Source organism: Pelobates fuscus, chromosome 1 (assembly GCF_036172605.1).
Source record: "Pelobates fuscus isolate aPelFus1 chromosome 1, aPelFus1.pri, whole genome shotgun sequence".
Taxonomy (NCBI): domain Eukaryota; kingdom Metazoa; phylum Chordata; class Amphibia; order Anura; family Pelobatidae; genus Pelobates; species Pelobates fuscus.
In genome coordinates, this window is record NC_086317.1 from 371792458 (window position 1) to 371810711 (window position 18254).

General features: G+C 37.8%; 1 protein-coding gene across 1 annotated transcript; it reads right to left on the bottom strand.

The window, feature by feature from the left end:
* Positions 1-248: 248 nt before the first annotated feature.
* LOC134595397 (protocadherin-8-like) lies at positions 249-6327 on the bottom strand. Its single transcript, XM_063444703.1, has 4 exons — positions 3809-6327; positions 2929-2996; positions 1835-1968; positions 249-678 (listed from the first exon to the last, which is right to left on the bottom strand). Exons 1-4 carry the CDS (start codon positions 6155-6157, stop codon positions 293-295), a joined length of 2937 nt encoding a protein of 978 aa, XP_063300773.1. The 5' UTR covers positions 6158-6327; the 3' UTR covers positions 249-292.
* Positions 6328-18254: the final 11927 nt, after the last annotated feature.

The window sequence follows — 18254 nt, forward strand, 5'->3', positions numbered from 1 at the left end:
TTAAAGCAAACACATCCCTATTAATTCTCTTCCTTCTGCAAGTTTGGTTAGATTAACCGTCCTTCATTTTTTCGTCAAGCATAGAGACTTATGATAAACAATACATTGGTTTAGCTTCGCCATATATGAGTACCTATTAATTACAGGTAAAGATACTCTGCCTAGACACACAGGATAGAAATCTAATCCCGCTGTCATTTAGGCTAGTAATCCTATAAAGGAAAAGCATTCTTGATTATTATTTTTTTTTTAAGACCTTGAAAGGGCATTTCATTACAATGCTCACAACTTATTAAAATGTTGTGGCTATTTCAGAAGCGTTTGTTTGTAACATTGTTTCTGGTGCATAACTGAATTCTTGATATTTTCGAGACAGCCTAGGAGGAGATATTGTTCTGCCTCTGTTTAAATAATCTACATCATACTCTCTGTGTACTCGTCCAGTAGTTGCAGTGTTCATATGATAATTTGAGTCTTTGAGGTTATGATGAGGAATGTATGCGTTAGGTATTCTTGGATGATATGTATTGTAATAAGGGGCTCTTAATGAATAAGGCACTGCGAACCCCTTTTCGTAATGCATAGTAAGGTTTCCATTATGCAGACCAGTGTCAATCCTGTGACTGTAATAATGTTCAGCACTGCGATATGCCTTTGAGCTTTCCATGTAGACAACACCTTAAAAAAAAAAAAGAGAAAATTTATAGGATATATAAATTAACAGTCCAATTATACAAAATAAAGGTATACCTTGATATATGTAGTCTTCATTATTGTCATGTTTGTCAACAAATAATAATATATATTTTTAAAGGGTGTTTATTTGAAGCTCAGACTAATGCTAACTTGTATTGAACATTATACTTGAACAAAATATGTTTCCATATGTTTTCCAAATAAAATCAAAAAGAACAAAAAGTAAAACAAAACAGAAATGTCTCCAATAAATTGTATGCGCGTTTTCTCTTTCATTTTAACTTGTACAGCTACTTTTATGTTTCTGCTAAAGTCAGAGCAGGAAATATAAAACCTCTAAAGAGCCTACCAGCACATAAACTTAATGTTCTTTTACACTACTTTCAAATCTTAACCAACACTACTCCAATGGCATGCTAATTGGCAATAGTTTGGTACATCGTGGTAAAAAAAATGCACACGAAAATGTCAAGGCAATGCAGTTGGGGGTACTATGCCCTTTGTTAACTAAGCCAGTAATTAACTGTGAATGGGATTAAGCAACATTATTATGTTCTTAAAGGAACACACCATAAAAAAACACATTAGTAGATATACCCCTTTGTTTTGCATCTTATTATTTGGGGTATATGAAATATTTGCTTGGCTTTCAATAGCTGCAGATCTGGTATCTGAAGCTACTGCAATCCCTCCACTTCGTCTGACAAAGATTTTTGAGGCTCTCTAATAACAGACTTCTCTATTCGATTCTTTTATAAAACTTAAAAAAAAGAGGACACTCTTCCCGCATAAGCCCTATTGCTTTATATTTTTGGAATGTTCCTTTAAATATATCAAATGACAAATAATTTAAAGGAACACTCTAAACACCTAAAGCACTTTAGCTTGCTGAAATACTTTACGTGCAAATTTCAATAGGAAGGAGGGCACTTTTATAAATAACTTAGTAGTGAAAGTATGTAATGTTAAATGGTTAAGTTTCACATGGTCTACCAATGACCCACATGTTGCCCTAATGAATTGGTACTATGTACAAGTATATACTGTGCCTTCACAAACCTTTCCTGATACTTTTCGGTGGCTGTTTGTGCTAACACAGCATCATTTAAACTGCAAAATGATTGATAGCAAAACTTACCAGGCTGACTATGAATGTTCTGGTCAGAGATCTTCTTGAGGCCTTCACCACTGGCATCTGAGTCACTATCATTGAAATCACTGTCTCCTTTGCCACTGTCTTTAGTGCTTCCTTGATCCACATTAGAGTTCCCACTGCAATAAATACATATAGTGTTCTGTTAGACGACACACTTCGCCATTTATTAGAACCCTTGTTTAACCATTATTCCTTCTCAATATTCACAATATATATTAACACAGAATATTCACGTAGATGTTAAAGATCATAATACATCTTGAGATAAAATTAATAGCAAGGATGTGTATAATAAAGGCACACTATAATCACCAGAACAACTACAGCTTAATGAAGTTGTTCTGGTGTCTAGAGCCTGTCCATGCAAGTTTTTTAACGTTAACACTGCCAAAAAGCAATGCTTACATTACTGCCTATGAACAACTCAAGTGGCAGTAACTCAGATGGCCACTAGAGGTGCTTCCTGGGTCAGCTGTGCTGCACTGACATTCAGAAGCTCCATGCTCGGCATGGAGTAGCTGAATACTCTACATAGAGATGTACTGATTCAAGCAGGCAAAGCCAGCCATGACAAGATTGGCGCAGCGCTAGAAGAAAGTTGAGTAAAATCTCCTTAAAGTAAGCACAGGGGAGCCAGACAATTATACTGTAGTTCCTTTAAAGAAACGCCAAATCAATTAATTTTAATGTAGAATTTTATTTCTAAAGTAAGACCAGAGCAACACCAAAATATCTACTAACAATATTTATGAAAAAGATTTTCCCCTACCTTTTACATAATCTTCTGGGCTAGTAAGAGGATTAAAAGGTAATTCATCGTAGCCTAGTGGGAGCTGTTACTTTTATGGCACAAATCTATCTTTCTTGCCCATTAACTTATACTATATGATACACAGTAGGTGCAGAGATACGGTACAAAGCCTATGCATTGTATAATATTGTGGAACTAGAGCCAAGTTGGGGAGCAGAAATCATACTTTTTTCTAGTAACTGGGAACTTACAATGAGGTAATGCAGGGAGGGGGGCACAAAGAAAATGTGTTTTATGACATTGATAAAGTGACAAAATATCTTACCCTATGCTTCCAGCAGACTTTTCCTGATGCCAAGAAGATGTTTGACTTGGAGAGGCAGAAACCGAAACCTGAAAAGGCAAAAGCCCAATATGAATTAAAAAAGTACAATAGTTTTAAATTCATTATAGGTATTTTTTTTTTAAAACATTGTTTTCTTTACTAAGTAGTATTGGCATGTGGTAAGATGAAGCCTACATTTTTAGTTAGTTGTCACCTCACCAGACCAGAGACAATTAGCTAAAACCGTGGTTCCCAACCCAATCCTCAGGTACCCCCTAATAGTTCAGGATTTAGGGATTACCCAGTTGTGTCTAAGGTGTTTTTAGAAAGAACACAACAGGGTAATCCCTAAATCCTGGACTGGTAGGGGGTACTTGAGGACTAGGTTTGGAACCCCTTATCTAAAAGATCACTTCTAAAACTACTACTGCTAGTGTGGTACTACTTAACTGAGGGCATGCTCATTGACTTGTGAGTTATACAAGTTAACCACTTACTTTAACCCCTTAAAGACCAAACCTCTGGAATAAAAGGTAATCATGACATGTCACACATGTCATGTGTCCTTAAGGGGTTAAGAATATAATGTCTCAAACTTCAACAATTTGGCTATAGTTTGAAATGTGGACGTTTTCTCACCACATCAGAATAGAATAATTTTGTAAAAAAAAAAAAAAAAAAAAAATGCATACACGAAAATGTCAGGCTTGGAAGCATTATAATATGCAAATAAAAGGGGGATAATATCAGTTCTAATATCAATTTAGTATATGAGATGACAGGAATTCACAAGCAACATTCCCCTTTTATATTACAGATAAATGATTATATAGCAGACTATGAGCTTATATTGAGCAATGTAATTAAAATGCATACTTACATTTGAGTTTGACTTAAGATCCTCTCTCTGACCGGTCGACACGCTGATATCCTCGGATTCTGTTTTGATGGAGAGCTGGCACGATTCAGATTGAGTAATAGAACTGGTGCTTTGGCCACTGGAGTTTAATGGCTGTGCTTCTCGGTAGATTCTCCTCTCCTCTGATTCACGTTTGAAGAGACTTGATTTTCTTTTGCAAGTACAGGCCACGAACATAATGGCTGCCAAGAGCAAAGTACAGCCTCCTGCCAAGACTGCAATGAAGATTATGGACAGATCTAGCTGCTGCTCTTCCTCCTCTTGTGTTTGCATGATGACTATCTCTACACTAGAAGGCAAGGAGTCAGTGAGAATAAACTTGATGGTTGCATTGCAGAACAAGGAAGGCCTGCCGCTGTCATAAACAGCAATCACAATGGTCAGGTCCTCAAATTCGTGAAGGTTAACTTTTCTTCTTAGGTATACCTCACCAGTTCCTCTGTTGATAGCAAAGAGTCTATTGTTATCCCTCAGTATAGTATAGAAGAGCTGTGAGTTAACCCCTGCATCAGGGTCGTCAGCTTTGATTTGGAAGCACAGGTAATTAGAGGGAGCATTGACTGGCAGGAGAACTTCTGCTGACCCATTGTGCAGATAAGGGAATGTTATCTCAGGAGGGTTGTCGTTTTGATCAACTATTTTGATGTGCAGTTGAACTCGGGTAGAATGTGGAGGGATCCCCTTGTCTGTAGCCTCAACCTCAACATCTAGTTGTTTGAGTTTTTCGTAGTCCAGGGACCTTACAGCTCGCAACACCCCAGACTCTGCGTCTATAGCTACAAAGGTAGACAAGGGCTGTCCCAAAACTTCACCCTCCATCAGCCTGTAAGAAACTCTACGGTTGTCGCCAATGTCAGCATCTCTGGCTACCACTGTAGTGATGTAGGCGCCAGCGGCATTATTTTCAACGGTAGACACTTCTAATACCGGTTTGGCAAAAACAGGGGCATTGTCATTTTCATCACTCACCCGGATAGTGTATTGATGGCGGGTTATCAATGAAGGGTATCCGAGGTCCTCAGCCACCACAGTCAGGTTGTACTCGGCAATCTTCTCCCGATCTAATAGCGATCTTGTGACTATCATGAAGCTGTCCTCATAGGCTTGCTGGAGCTTAAAATGCTCGTGTCCATGCAGAGTGCAATGAACTTTTCCGTTTGTCCCGGAGTCTCTGTCCGTGGTACTGATCAAAGCTACCAAACTACCTTCAGTGGCTGCCTCGGTGATAAAGGCGACTCCCGAGCTGATGGAGGTCAGAGGGGTGATGCTGATAGCTGGGGCATTGTCATTCACATCTATAATATGGACGATGACTTTGCAGGTGGCTGTTAAAGGGTTCGGGCTGATGTCCTGAGCCTGGACATCAAACTCGTAGGTTTGTTTGGTCTCAAAGTCAACCTGACCTTCAAGAGTTAAGCGACCGGAGTTGGGGTCGATCTTAAGGAGTTGTCGAACCTCCTGGGACACCTGAGGACTGAAGCTATAGACAATTTCTCCATTCACACCTTCATCTGGATCAAAAGCATTGAGGTCCAGCAGCAGGTACCCCATGGGAGCATCCTCCATGAGCTCCACAGTGACCGAGCTCCTCTCGAACGCTGGACTGTTATCATTGTAGTCAATCACCCGGATACTGACCACTGCGCTGCCTGAGCGAGATGGGCTTCCTCCATCCATGGCCACCAGCTCCAATGTGTAGGAGGACTGGCTTTCCCGGTCCAGCTCTTTCATCAGCACCAGGCCTGCGTATTTCACCCCATCAGCCCTGGTCTGGACATCAAGGCTAAAGTGACTATTCACTGAGATTTGGAAGCTCTGGATGGAGTTTGACCCAACGTCCTCATCAATGGCTATGTCAAGGGGGATCCTGGTGCCTACAGGAGCACTTTCAGACACCTCCACAGGTATCTCGGACCTAGGAAACTGGGGGCTGTTATCGTTGATGTCCTTCACCTCTACTTTAACATGAATGAGGGTGAATTGCTCCTTGGAGAAACTGACCACATCCATGGCCAGGATACAGTTCAGAGTCTGTCTGCAAATCTGCTCCCGATTTATCCTCTCCCCGATGCTCAGCTGCCCATCGCTCTCCCGAACATGGATGAGGGAGCTGTTAAACTGCTTCATCAGACGGAAGTTGCTGATGGGTCCTTCGGTGGAGTTGAACTTTGAGTTGTTGGCCAAAACCCCAATAACTGATCCGGGAGGTTCTTCTTCAAAGGTGTAATAATGGGCCACTTCGCAAGAATACAATGGAAGTAGCACACTGAGCAGCAGCAGTACGGGAGCTGCTCTCCAAAACTCCAACATCTTCTATTTCTTTTTTATTTTTCCCGAATCTGTAGCAATTGAAGTTGCAACTAAGTATCAAGTCCCAAATGTTGCACGTGTTCTTTGCAGTGGGAAAGCAAAATATTCTATCAATCCCCTCGAGCTGGGAAATCACTCAGTACATCCTGTTAAGTGTGTCTTGTATTCAGGAGGTCAGTGAGTGCTTGACTGGCTTGTCTCTCAGCAATCCTGAAGTTATATCCTGGAGAGATATGCAAATATCACCCCTCCCTCCTTCACGAGCCCCTACACTCTGCAAGGCAAATGGTCACCCAGGCACAGCAAATTACCCTGTCATTAAAGAGATCCCAGCAGGGGGGGGACTAATAAACTGGGACATTTTGTCACTTCTCAAACAAATCAATCATAGCTTGCCATGCAGACAAGCTCCAAAACACAATTTCTCATTTGGAATTAATACATAGGTGAGAATTAATTTCAAACAAATCTCTCTCCAATGGAGATTAGTTGTTTGGATCAATTCGAATAATCAAACCACTGTATCCATAAAACTTGTTAACTTGTTAACTTGTTACTTTTAAAAAATTGACAGTGAACATATCCACAAAGTAACTTTAAACGGTGGATGCATTTAATAATGAATGTACTGCTTTTTTATTTATATAATTGTTACTGAGTGTATTAAATAATGTTCGTTTAACTATTTCCTTCCCCTCAGTTTGGAACTGCAAATGTTAAAATATTCAGCAATGCTGTTATTAAAATATATTCGCCAAATCACCCCTATGCCAAAGAAAAAAAACTACTCTTTTTTTTTCCAAAAAGGAGTCGATTGATTTGTTGATAAAAGTTCACGATACAGCTCATAATTTACGAATTCTATTTTTAAAAATGCATTTTGCAAAGGGTTATGTTATTTTTCCAGTTAACAATATTTCGGTAGAAATCAATTTAAGTCATTGCCTACTTAGTCCTTCATTTAAATTAGATATGAGTATGTTCACAGGTGATGTAAAATGATTCTATCTAAAATATGGATCTCACTAGTATTCTAAGGGGATTTAAAATTGATTGGGGGTTTATTTTCTAAACAGCCACTTTTGGTGGATGAAAGTACACTCACAGACTAAAATAAGAGTGTTTGAAAAAAAATAAAAAAAATAATATATATATATATATAATTTCTCCTATTTTGGTTTAAAAGTTGTTTTCAGTCTCCAGAACCTACTGTTTAATAAAGGACTTTTAAATGATTTACTTTAGATCTACTTTACTTCAGCTGTAAATTATAACCTGTGTGTTTAGTAAGAGAATATCCAATTAACACACACACCTATATGTGATATAAGTATTTCAGTTGAAGTTAAAGATTTCTTTTTAATTTGATTACACACTTACATGCAGAATGAACAAGCTCCAAACATCCAGAACAAATGCTGTCAGACTCATTGAAATGCAATACACAATAATCAAATGTCACTATTTTCATTTAACCCATCCCCCAACACTCTCAGCCAAGCTTATTGGATGCAATGTGATTTGCAGTTGCAAAATAGCTGTCAGGGTTTAAAAGAAGGTACAATTCATCTCATTCCTCCTTACAGGATGTGACTGTTTAAATTAGTTTGTATGAAGAACACCTTAAACTGGTAAATTAGAAAGTCCACCTAGCACAGACTGATCAAGGCCTTCATGCACGAATCTGTGAGTGTATGTGTAGGTGTGTGTTATTTCACCATTATATCTGACTATACCATACACTGCCTGCCTCATTACACTAATATCCAAGGCAGGAGAGGATGTTTATCTATTACTAGTCCATTGATCTGGAGACACAGTACTATTCATTGATTCAATGAATTCCCTAAAGGTTCTAATTGCATTAATTACGATTGAATAGGTAATTAAATGTAGTGCCTTTGGGTCTTTTGAAATACAAAAGACTACACACATTCGAAGTTAAGACAGTGTTCTTTTTGTTAAATCCCATTAGAATGGCATTAGAAGTCTGGACCCTAGAGGGTTTCAATTCCTACCTCAATTCTTACTTGATTGCTGAGGTGATGCAAGTCATTTATTTCTGATTATATTTCCCTACAGTGCAATAATAAAGTTTTAATCAATCACCTTATCACAAATTATTTTTAAGTACAGGCATTTTGTTCCATTTGTGTGTATATCTCCCATATGGCCAGGTATCAACCAGCTGAGACATTTGGAGCCATCTCTGCTTCTTACAAACGTTTTATTGCACAGGCTTGGTGCAAAACGCAAACAAACCTATAGAACGTCTAAAAAAATAATAAAAACACAAAAGGTACAAAGGTGTCAAGTGGACACGCGATGAAAAGCCAGTTTGTTCCTCCTGCTCAGTTTGGTGCTGACTGTAAGGCTTGTCAGCTCATGGATGAAGGCCCTGGGCCCCCGCAGAGCTAGCTGTTGTCTCAGACATAAGATCCAGTCAGTCACTAATTTCACCAGCCGCTGCTAATTTAGACCATAAAATTGGATTTTAACGATAACAAAAGTAATCTCAGCAATTTAACTGATTTCAGAACACCTTATGACTTAAATCTGCTGCTCTAGATGAATAGGCATCCTGTATTCCTGCAACTGCAACTATAACCATACTCAGTGTGGATACTCATGATGGGAGTTGTAGTTAACTCCAGCCAGTGTGCAAGAAATCATTGAAGTTTGTCATTCCAAATGTTCTGGATTTCTACTCCTATTATTGTCAGGGTAGTATAACTTACTGTTCACAGGCACATCATTGCTAGAAGTTACCAATATCTGCTGTTTGTGTATAATTAAAATATAAATATTACTAGACTATAATCAAAGAATACCTGGAATAATACAAAAAATCTACAGGACAGTGCTGCATATGATAAATTAATAAACACTACAATGGGCTGTAAAGTATTGAGGTAAACATACTGTCTTTTATAATTAAATACATTGTTTTAGGTTTGAAAGAAAGAAAAGGATAGAGAAGGAAGGGAAAGAAGCAAAAAAGAAAAGAAAAAGGACGCAATACAATATATAGGTATCCATTTAATTCTGTTATAGCCAATAAGTTGGCTGTTTGAAACATTGTAGCTTCTTTTCTCTTTTGGCACCATATAGAAATTATTTTATGTCCTGTGTTATGTCTTATAATTTGGCTTGTGTTTCATGTTTTGTCTATATGTACTATCATAAGCACCAAATATAGATTGAGCACATTCTCAGTCCATTGTTAAAAATAATCAAACAAAATATTAAGTACTATGTGACGACCTTATATTTATTATGGCTATTGTATTAATGTATTGTTTTGTCCTTTGTAATTTATATTTTAAAAATTTCAATAAAAAAAAAATATATATAAAAAAGAAATTGTTTTAGGTTTAAATAAATTAAAAAATTAAAAATATTTTGTATATTTGCCTACAGATGGAGATAAGTTCCATACCTCTCTCATACCTCTCATGATAGGACATTTTTTTGAAAATATGAGATGTAAGCCCCTTATCCAAGTGTGTTGTGGAGTAACACTGAAATTATTCTTAGGGTTTCGTTCACAAAACACAAAACTATAATACACTGAAAGCTGCAACGAAAAAAATTAAGCTAAGAAAAAGGGATAGATGGAGAATTACTCTATTCTAATTTTTTTTCCAATAAAGTTTTAGTTTTTTTTTTAATTCATTAGAATTCAGGGTTCAGTGAATAAATCCCATTCGCTGCAAAGTAATTCATATTCTGTACTACCTAGCAGTCTTTTGAATTTGAGATGATATTTCAGAATCCTTAATGATTTAATAAAACATAATATAGATGAATAAAAATAGCACTTCACCACAACCTCTTCAAGTAGAACTGTCATGTCTCTGGAATGGTATGTAAAGTAGAACATTTGAATCAATATCTAACTTTTAGTTAGCTACTCGATTGAGCAAAAGTCTCACTTGAGACAATTCTGTTTTAATATTCTAAAGGTTTCCTTTAATCCTTCACCCTTGGGATAGAGAACAAGTCCAGATCAAAGAATGTTAGGGGATCCCCAATCCACTGGCCTATAAAATTACCTGTATGTCCTAATAATCAGCCCAAAGTTCTATCTAATAACCCACAAAATACTGTGCCAAGTTGTCGCACAAAACTACTGGTACACATATCTCTCAATAACCACACATGCCCTACAATTGTTTCTTAAATTCTTCCCATGGATATAGAAATTTGATACAAAAATGTAACCTTTTAAAAGTCCAAAAGCAACTAAAAAAGAATCTGATTCTCCAAGATGGAAGAGCAGTATCCTTCTATTGTTATTTTTTGTTTCTAATTTTTTGTTCACTAAACTTTTGCACAGGCCTACCATTGAGGATTGTAGGGTATACACAAATTAAATAATTAGTCTAAGTACCATACAACCTCTGCATTATTGCAAGGAACATGGTGTTAGAGCTTCCCGAGCCCACTCTCATAAATGAGAATAATAGCAGCAGAGCAGCAACTGTATTATTATTATTATTATTATTATTATTATTGGCATTTATATAGCGCCAACAGATTCTGTAGCGCTTTACTATATATATATATATATATATATATATATATATATATATATATATATATATAAAACTCATTATGTCTGTCAATCTATATATATATATATATATATATATATATATATATATAAACAGGACAGCGCTACGGAATTTGTTGGCACTATATAAATAATAAAATAATAATAATAATATTTAAAAATGAAAGACATCTCAATGTATCCTTCTGGGTAAACTATTTTATAAATAAATAAATAAAATTGCTGCTAATATAGGAAAGCCCAGTAGGGCTGTCAATCAAAAAGGCTAGAATGCTACCAAGCCATGGAATGCACATGAACAATCCATGTCTTGAGAGCAAAGCATAGTTATTAAGCAATGAATCAGGCTAAACACACTTGCCCTTTAAATCCAACCTAACTCTGGTATTACTGTAAAAGCGAAAGTTGTCAAGACAGTCACTTGAATGGACAATACAAGTCTCCGCTTTGTCAGGTCAGCACAGCTCATTTTCTACTGTTTACATTTTTAAATGCTTTGAAGTCTGAAATTATTTTCTTTCAACCTTCATGTAGGCTGCAGTTGCTAAAACTGTCCTTATACATTTGCATCATTTAAACCTGTTTGTACTAGACAGTGTGAAAATAAACCCCAGACCCTTAATGAAGTTGACGGAGAGACAGAGAGGATTTCCTGTGTTGCATTACATGTTTACAGTGTAAATTCAAACATTAGTGATTGGGCTCTAATGAGATCATCTGTGCTAATTTAATAATATACAGAATGTTTGCATAACACAATCCGCCCATGTTAATATAATGCACATAGTAGGTAACATGGGATGCTAAATGTTACTTACAATTCAAAACCTTTAGAATTAGCTGAACCAGAAATCAATACAAATATGAGCTTCACATTCAGTGTCCCATAATATCGATTTTATAGGAGGAGACTCAACAGGGTTTATTCACTAGTAAAATTTAATTGCATAGTTTTTAGTAAAAAAACAAAACAAAAAACAAAGAAAAAAGCACGACTATAGCTGAGTTGAAGATTTGTTTTAAATCAGCTATCTTTGCTACACTATTTAAATGTTTATTTTAATTCAATAAAAAGTGTTGTTTAATGAATAAAACCCAATTTATTTTAATATGGATGACAGCCTTTTTCCAAACTGTGTAGGAAGGTATTGCATCTACAGCAATACATGAATTAATACATCTGCTGACTAGAGCACAATATAACGACTGTAGTACCACAGTGTACATAGGAGATTACACAAGAAGCAGCTAGTTGTGATGAATTGCAAAATGTAGGTTTTAAATAGCTCAGTGGCACACATTTTATAATTTTTGCGCTTTATGCTCATTTTGGAGTACTTTTTAAAATCATTACGTAAGTCCCCAGGTTATGTATTTTGTAAATAAAGCACCTTGGAAAAATAACATCCAACTCAGTCGTCATGTTCCCCCAATAGTTCATGATAAACCTACGGTAGGTTAATATAGGGGTTGTTGAAGCTGAAGCTCCAGGCACATGTAATGCAATAGGCCCAAGCTGTCTGTTTGTTCTGTTTATGTTGTTGTCTTCTTTCTTTTTTTGTGATCTCTTGCTACACGCAGAGTGTCATACTAACACAGTGTTGCCAGGGAGACACATATGTATTTTTTGACCACGTTGAGCAGCATCATGGGTAACGCCATTCATAAAATGAAGAGTTAAAGGTAGCTTTAGAACTGTACATACCATTGTGTGTCTGATCTGTGATCTGATTAACAAGTGAAAGGACCCAAGGCACATTGCACACAGTAGAGGCTCCGTGGAGCAGATCTTATGTGGCCCACTATCTATAGAAATGATTCCCTGTGTTCTAGTAATCATAGAATGAATGGGATCTCTTGAACCCCTTGTTCTTCCAGTGAATTTCTCTGTAGCTCAGCCTGTTTGTGTGGGTTACATGTGCTTATCATTTCCAGTTTATAAAAGCATATGGGAATGATAATACATATAGCTACAAGGGACAGTTGTTCACTATTTAGTCATTTACCAATTTATTTTCAGTGAGGATATTGTTAAAACCTGTACCTTTTCCTATACGTGAGTACCTTCTTACATTAGATCATATATATTTATATATTAAAAAGTAAACATATAAGGCAAGATAGCCAAGTTAAAGGTCCAGTTCAGTAGAGTTTGCAATTATTTCCAACTCACCTATTTTTTCCAAAATTTTGCTAGTCAGTTCTCACATCACTATTTAGATAGAAAACACCATTGTTACCTTTAATTATAAAACTACATATAATGTTCATTCATTAAACATCACATTGTACTGAACTGAAAACCGAATTAGACCAAAATAGCTCATTTGGAGAATTAAATAATTTCAGCTATAATCACAGTTATTTCTAGCCTAAATGTTACAATTATTTTTTTAATTCACTACAATTTGGTGTTTAGTGAATAGTCACTATCAAGTTTATTAATTTAAAATTTTAGGCCAAAATAGCAAGATTCAAAACATTGCCCTTGGAGAATTGTCCAATTTGCCTATTTTAGCCTTTAAATGTAAATTTGCTTTGAATGCCTGATAATGCCCACTTCGGTGAAAAAAACCTGCAGATGCACATGAAAAAACTAAAAGCAGTTACATACGAACTATATAAGTATATTATTTTGTAAATTGCTGTTTTAGTCAAATATTATTCATTGTTAGAACTATAAATGTTTTTTTTCAGAAACATATTACAAATATGAGCATAAGCACAAATTATCACAGGTTGCCATGACTGAAAACATACTCTATTACAATAAATTAAGTATACAAAATAGAAAGATACCAACGTGTACAGAGTTTAATTTGTATTAAATGCATCAGGTAGTTTTTTTAGAACAATTATCAAAAATGTTTAATTACTATTTAGGTTACTATAAATGTCTGCGTTCGTGAAAGTAGTATACTACTTCATTGTTTCTAATAACAATTTAAAATCAATAAAATAGGTATGTAAACATGGTATGCTTACAGTGGATCCTGGGAAATCAATCTTTACTTAGCTTCAGATAAACATATGCTATCATCTACTGACAGATCATCATCAATTTTTAATGCCTTTATTATGACAGGTAGCATACAAGGTTAAAAATGTATACATAGATCAAAGCATAAGGTGTACAACATAGTCAAACATAGTGCTAGTGAAAACAGATTGTATTAAAAAACATCTATTTACAAGGAATCATTTTGTCATTAAGTTGAATGATCATGAAATTTGGGTATGAGAGACAATGCATAGAATCAGGGAGATGGATTGACTGCCTCCACAGGTATGGAGTTTCCTCAGAGAAGGATTAAGATCCCATGAGGCCAGATTGCCCCTTCTTTATTCTTCACAAACGGTTGCGCAATATGGAATGATGCAAATATATGGTTCTTGGGCCCCTGTCTAACTCCTGGACAGTGGTGTATTCTGGTGCTGCCCTAGGCATGACTAAACTCATGCGCCCAACCCCCCCCAACCCCCTTCCCACCCCGCCTTCTAAATGCATACACACACACATTCACTGACCGACACGCATACACTAGCTAACAGACATAAACACTCACTAACAGACACATACAGTTACTAGCAGACACACACATTCACTAACAGACACACATACACTCTCACTAACAGACACACACATAGTAACACACCCCCTAACAGACACACTCCTTGACATACACACACTCACTAACAGGCACACACTCACACACACTAACAGACAGACACACACACACACACACACACACACACTCTAACACACACACTAACAGACACACACACACACACTAACACACAAACACACACTCACTAACAGACACACACACACACACACACTGACAGACACACACTGACACTCACTAACAGACACACACACACTAACATACACACTAACACACACACTCACTCACATTAAAACACTCACTTTTTTTTTTTTTAATTCACCCCCCTATCCTCATTACCTTTGGGAATGCTGGGGGGGGGGGGGAGGTTCTCCCTTTTCCTGTGGTCCAGTGGCTGCTGGGCTGCTGGGAGGGTGGGGAGCACTGTTTAGTGAGCTCTCTGCTCAGCTCCCTCGTGCGCCACAGGGTGATGCCGGGAGCCGGAATATGAGGTCATATTCCGCGAGGGAGTTGAGCAGAGAGCTCAGGGGAAAGTGCTCTCTCGCCAGCGGCGCCTGCCCGACCGACCGACCGGATTTTTAGTTAGCCGCAAGCCTTGTTTGCCTCGCGGCTAATACGTCCCTGCTCCTGGATGCTAGTCGACTGCCTAGGGTCGCAATATAATTATTCCTGCTCTTCTCTTTGTACTGGAATGTAAAGTACTTTCCAGTTCTCATTGTCTATGAGTAAATATGTGTGTGAAGTGCGCACACAAATCAAGCCAGGATCTGGAGTGACAAGGGTTATCTATTTTTAAAATTACACGTTGTAGCATGTACTTAACTTCCTTCAAGCCGTGTGAACCTCCTCCTGCCGCGTGGTCTGACTGCTCCACGTGGCCGCGTGGCATACTGAGGAATACTCACCTCCCTTGAGCCACGCAGCCCTCGTCCTGCCAAGCAGTCCGACCGCGCAGCACACTCAATTGCACTCACTCCCTCCTGCCACGCGGTCTGACCGATCTACGTGGCCGCTCGGCAGGACATCTAGAAATAAAAAGTAGGCGTGACACGCCCGTTCTGACAACGTAATTATTGCGGTCCTAATCTAGTTTGAGTTTCAGTGAACCTATCAGAACACAGGTAAGCCTATTTAAGGCTTGTTTTAGCCCCCATTAATTGCCCTGTCGTGGTTTCTGTATGGATCCTCACTTTGTGCTCCTAGTGATTCCCTAGGGATTTTCTGTGTTTGACCTCGGCTTCATATTGACTTGTGATTTCTGGTATCCTGACCAGGCTCGGTATTTGACTCATCATATTCTGGTATCCTGACGCGGCTTTGTCTTGACTTTGTGTAATTCTGTATCCTTGACCTTGATTCTCGCTATATTAATCAGATAAATTCGCCCATTGTAACGCTCAATAATACGTCTTTCAGATCCACCTTTTGTGGGTCTCTTCTTTTCTGCGTGCTATGGTACGACTCCAGTGACACACGTGCAATCAGAGCTCTAAATCCTCACGGTATTAATGAGCATTCTCCTTCATGGCACCCTTTTCACAGACATGTTGTAAATATGAAACACATATTATTTAGTAGCAATACTACACACTTAATTTGCATATTGGATACATCACCCACTTTTAAATTCAGATCACAAACATGACTTTGAACACACATTCCATTGTCATATGTATTGTCATCTGTCATTTACCAAGTCACCTGTTAGGAGGTTACTACTACTACTTTAATCTTTTTTACACATTGCTGATTTGCGACTCGTTGACTTTTAAAAGATGGCTGCTAAGTTATACTACTTAACAGTGTTTCAGCATCAAGAGGACTTTCAAGATGGCTAGGTTTTGCTTTTTGGAAAAGTTTTTTCATGTGTTAACTTTTTTGAATATGAATCAAGTAGCCATTAAATAACCATTACACTGCATTCATATGTTTGTAAAAAGTACACAAAATAAGTATTTGCTGAGTTTTAACTTTTTTCTTATGAGCACAGTCATTGAACAAATGCACAGTGGCAGAACTATTGTAGAGAGGGCCCTGGTACAAGACCTTTTTGGGGCTGGAGAATAGTTCATCTTGCTTTTTATTCAGTTGGCTGCTTCTTAAATCAACACTACTATTACTCAGAAAAGGTGAGGAGGATTTTCTCTGCCACCTCCTAGCCAGAAAAGTCACTGACAAGGCTCTTTGGGAGCGTATAGCACTGCATGCTGCTCTGCATTATGGGAATACGAGGAGCTTCTTTTCTGACTGCCAATGGGCACACTAAAACCTACTACAAGCAGTGTGGCAGTGACAGAGCAGCCCATATATTGCATGGGCAAGAACATAGTAGCATAAAATAATCAGTAGCACTGACAGGGTAATGTAAAAAAGTGTGACTCCCATCCTCCCTGGATACTTACATATTTACCACAAAACAGAATGCACCTGTCATGGTTGATTATATATTTCCTGTTCTATGTTAAATTTTGTATATGTTGTGTATTAATATTGTTTTTGTATTTTATTGTACCCTAATGTATCAATGCAATGTTCTGTGGACCCAGGACATATTGGAAAACAAGAGAAATCTCAATGTAAAATAGTTTATAAATAAATAAATAAAAATAATATTTAACTGAAAAGTTTTGTTACATGTCTCAGTCAGCCAGCTAATCTGAAACTTGTGCAAATCAGTGTGGGTTTTATTGCTCTTCTAGAGCTCTGGGATACAGTCACACATAGAGCATATTACTGTGTTTTATTGCTGTGGAACTCTGTGATACTTGCAGAACTTACTATGAGATTTCTTGGGTTGTAGTTCTGTGATACATTCATTCAAACATCACTTTACTGTTAGTTTGATTGCCATAATGCCATGTAAAACACATTGCTGTACACATTAGAGTACAGTTTACACCCATATTCTTTCAGTGGCTAATGTTTTACAGGTGCCATTTTCAATGTCAACTAAATTGGCATTGCTAAAGGAGCACTATTGTCATCCAGACCACTTCATCTCAATAATGTTAACCCTGCAATGTAAAACATTGCAATTCTTTTTAGAAACTGCAGTGTTAAAGTGTTAAATCTAGCTCTAGTGGTGAGTAGAAACCAGTCGTGAAATCAAATGCTGATATTAAAGCTTTAATTACAGAAATTAAGTTAATGCTTAGCGCAGACATGGCACCGATTCAGGAGGGCACCAAGCTAGCCCAAATGGCTACCGACACCGCTATAGGTGTGCTGCAAAGCTCCCTCAAGCAGGTTACCCAACTACTACAGGAACATACCATACCATAAAAGTGGGGCCCACGCCGAATACTAGCTGAAAAGGTTGGCAAGACACACCAGATGGCACATCTCTCCGAAGAACCAGCTTTCCTCCAGGCCCTAAGCATAGCGGAGAACATTCTAGCAGCTGACTCCCATTGTGGAATGTTGCGGGAGTCACCCCATTTGTGCCCAGAAGGGGAGTGGTTGACACGCACACCCTACCTGAAGATTGTAGCGGGAGACAATTGTGTCGACTGTATGCAATGTGTCAAAATGTTAAAGTTTCTCTGTTTAAGTATGCAATTTATTTAGAACCACATTGTTACTATCCTGGCACCGGAAGCTACTGACCTGGCCCCTGCTTAGTTTTTGCCCATCCCCCACCTTTACTAAAACGTGCCAGGATTTGGCGCTGCTCCCACACGAGCAAAGTAATGCACGCTTGGCTACTGTACCCGACCTCCTGGCTAGGAAAACACACTTATGCCTAAGACCTCTAGCTACAGAAGGCATCCACGCTAACCCCCTACTCCATATACATGCAAGGCACAAAAGCCCATTACCTGCACCCATCCAACCATAGATTGCTTTAACTCTCCTTGATGTGAGAGGGTGCTTAACCACAAAAATACAAAATGAG

Coding starts and splice junctions, on each gene's coding strand:
- LOC134595397 (XM_063444703.1), bottom strand. CDS start 6,157: ATGTTGGAGTTTTGGAGAGCAGCTCCCGTACTGCTGCTGCTCAGTGTG. Junction 2,997..3,808: donor ATCTTAAGTCAAACTCAAAT/GTAAGTATGCAT, acceptor TTGCCTTTTCAG/GTTTCGGTTTCTGCCTCTCC. Junction 1,969..2,928: donor AAGTCTGCTGGAAGCATAGG/GTAAGATATTTT, acceptor TATTTATTGCAG/TGGGAACTCTAATGTGGATC.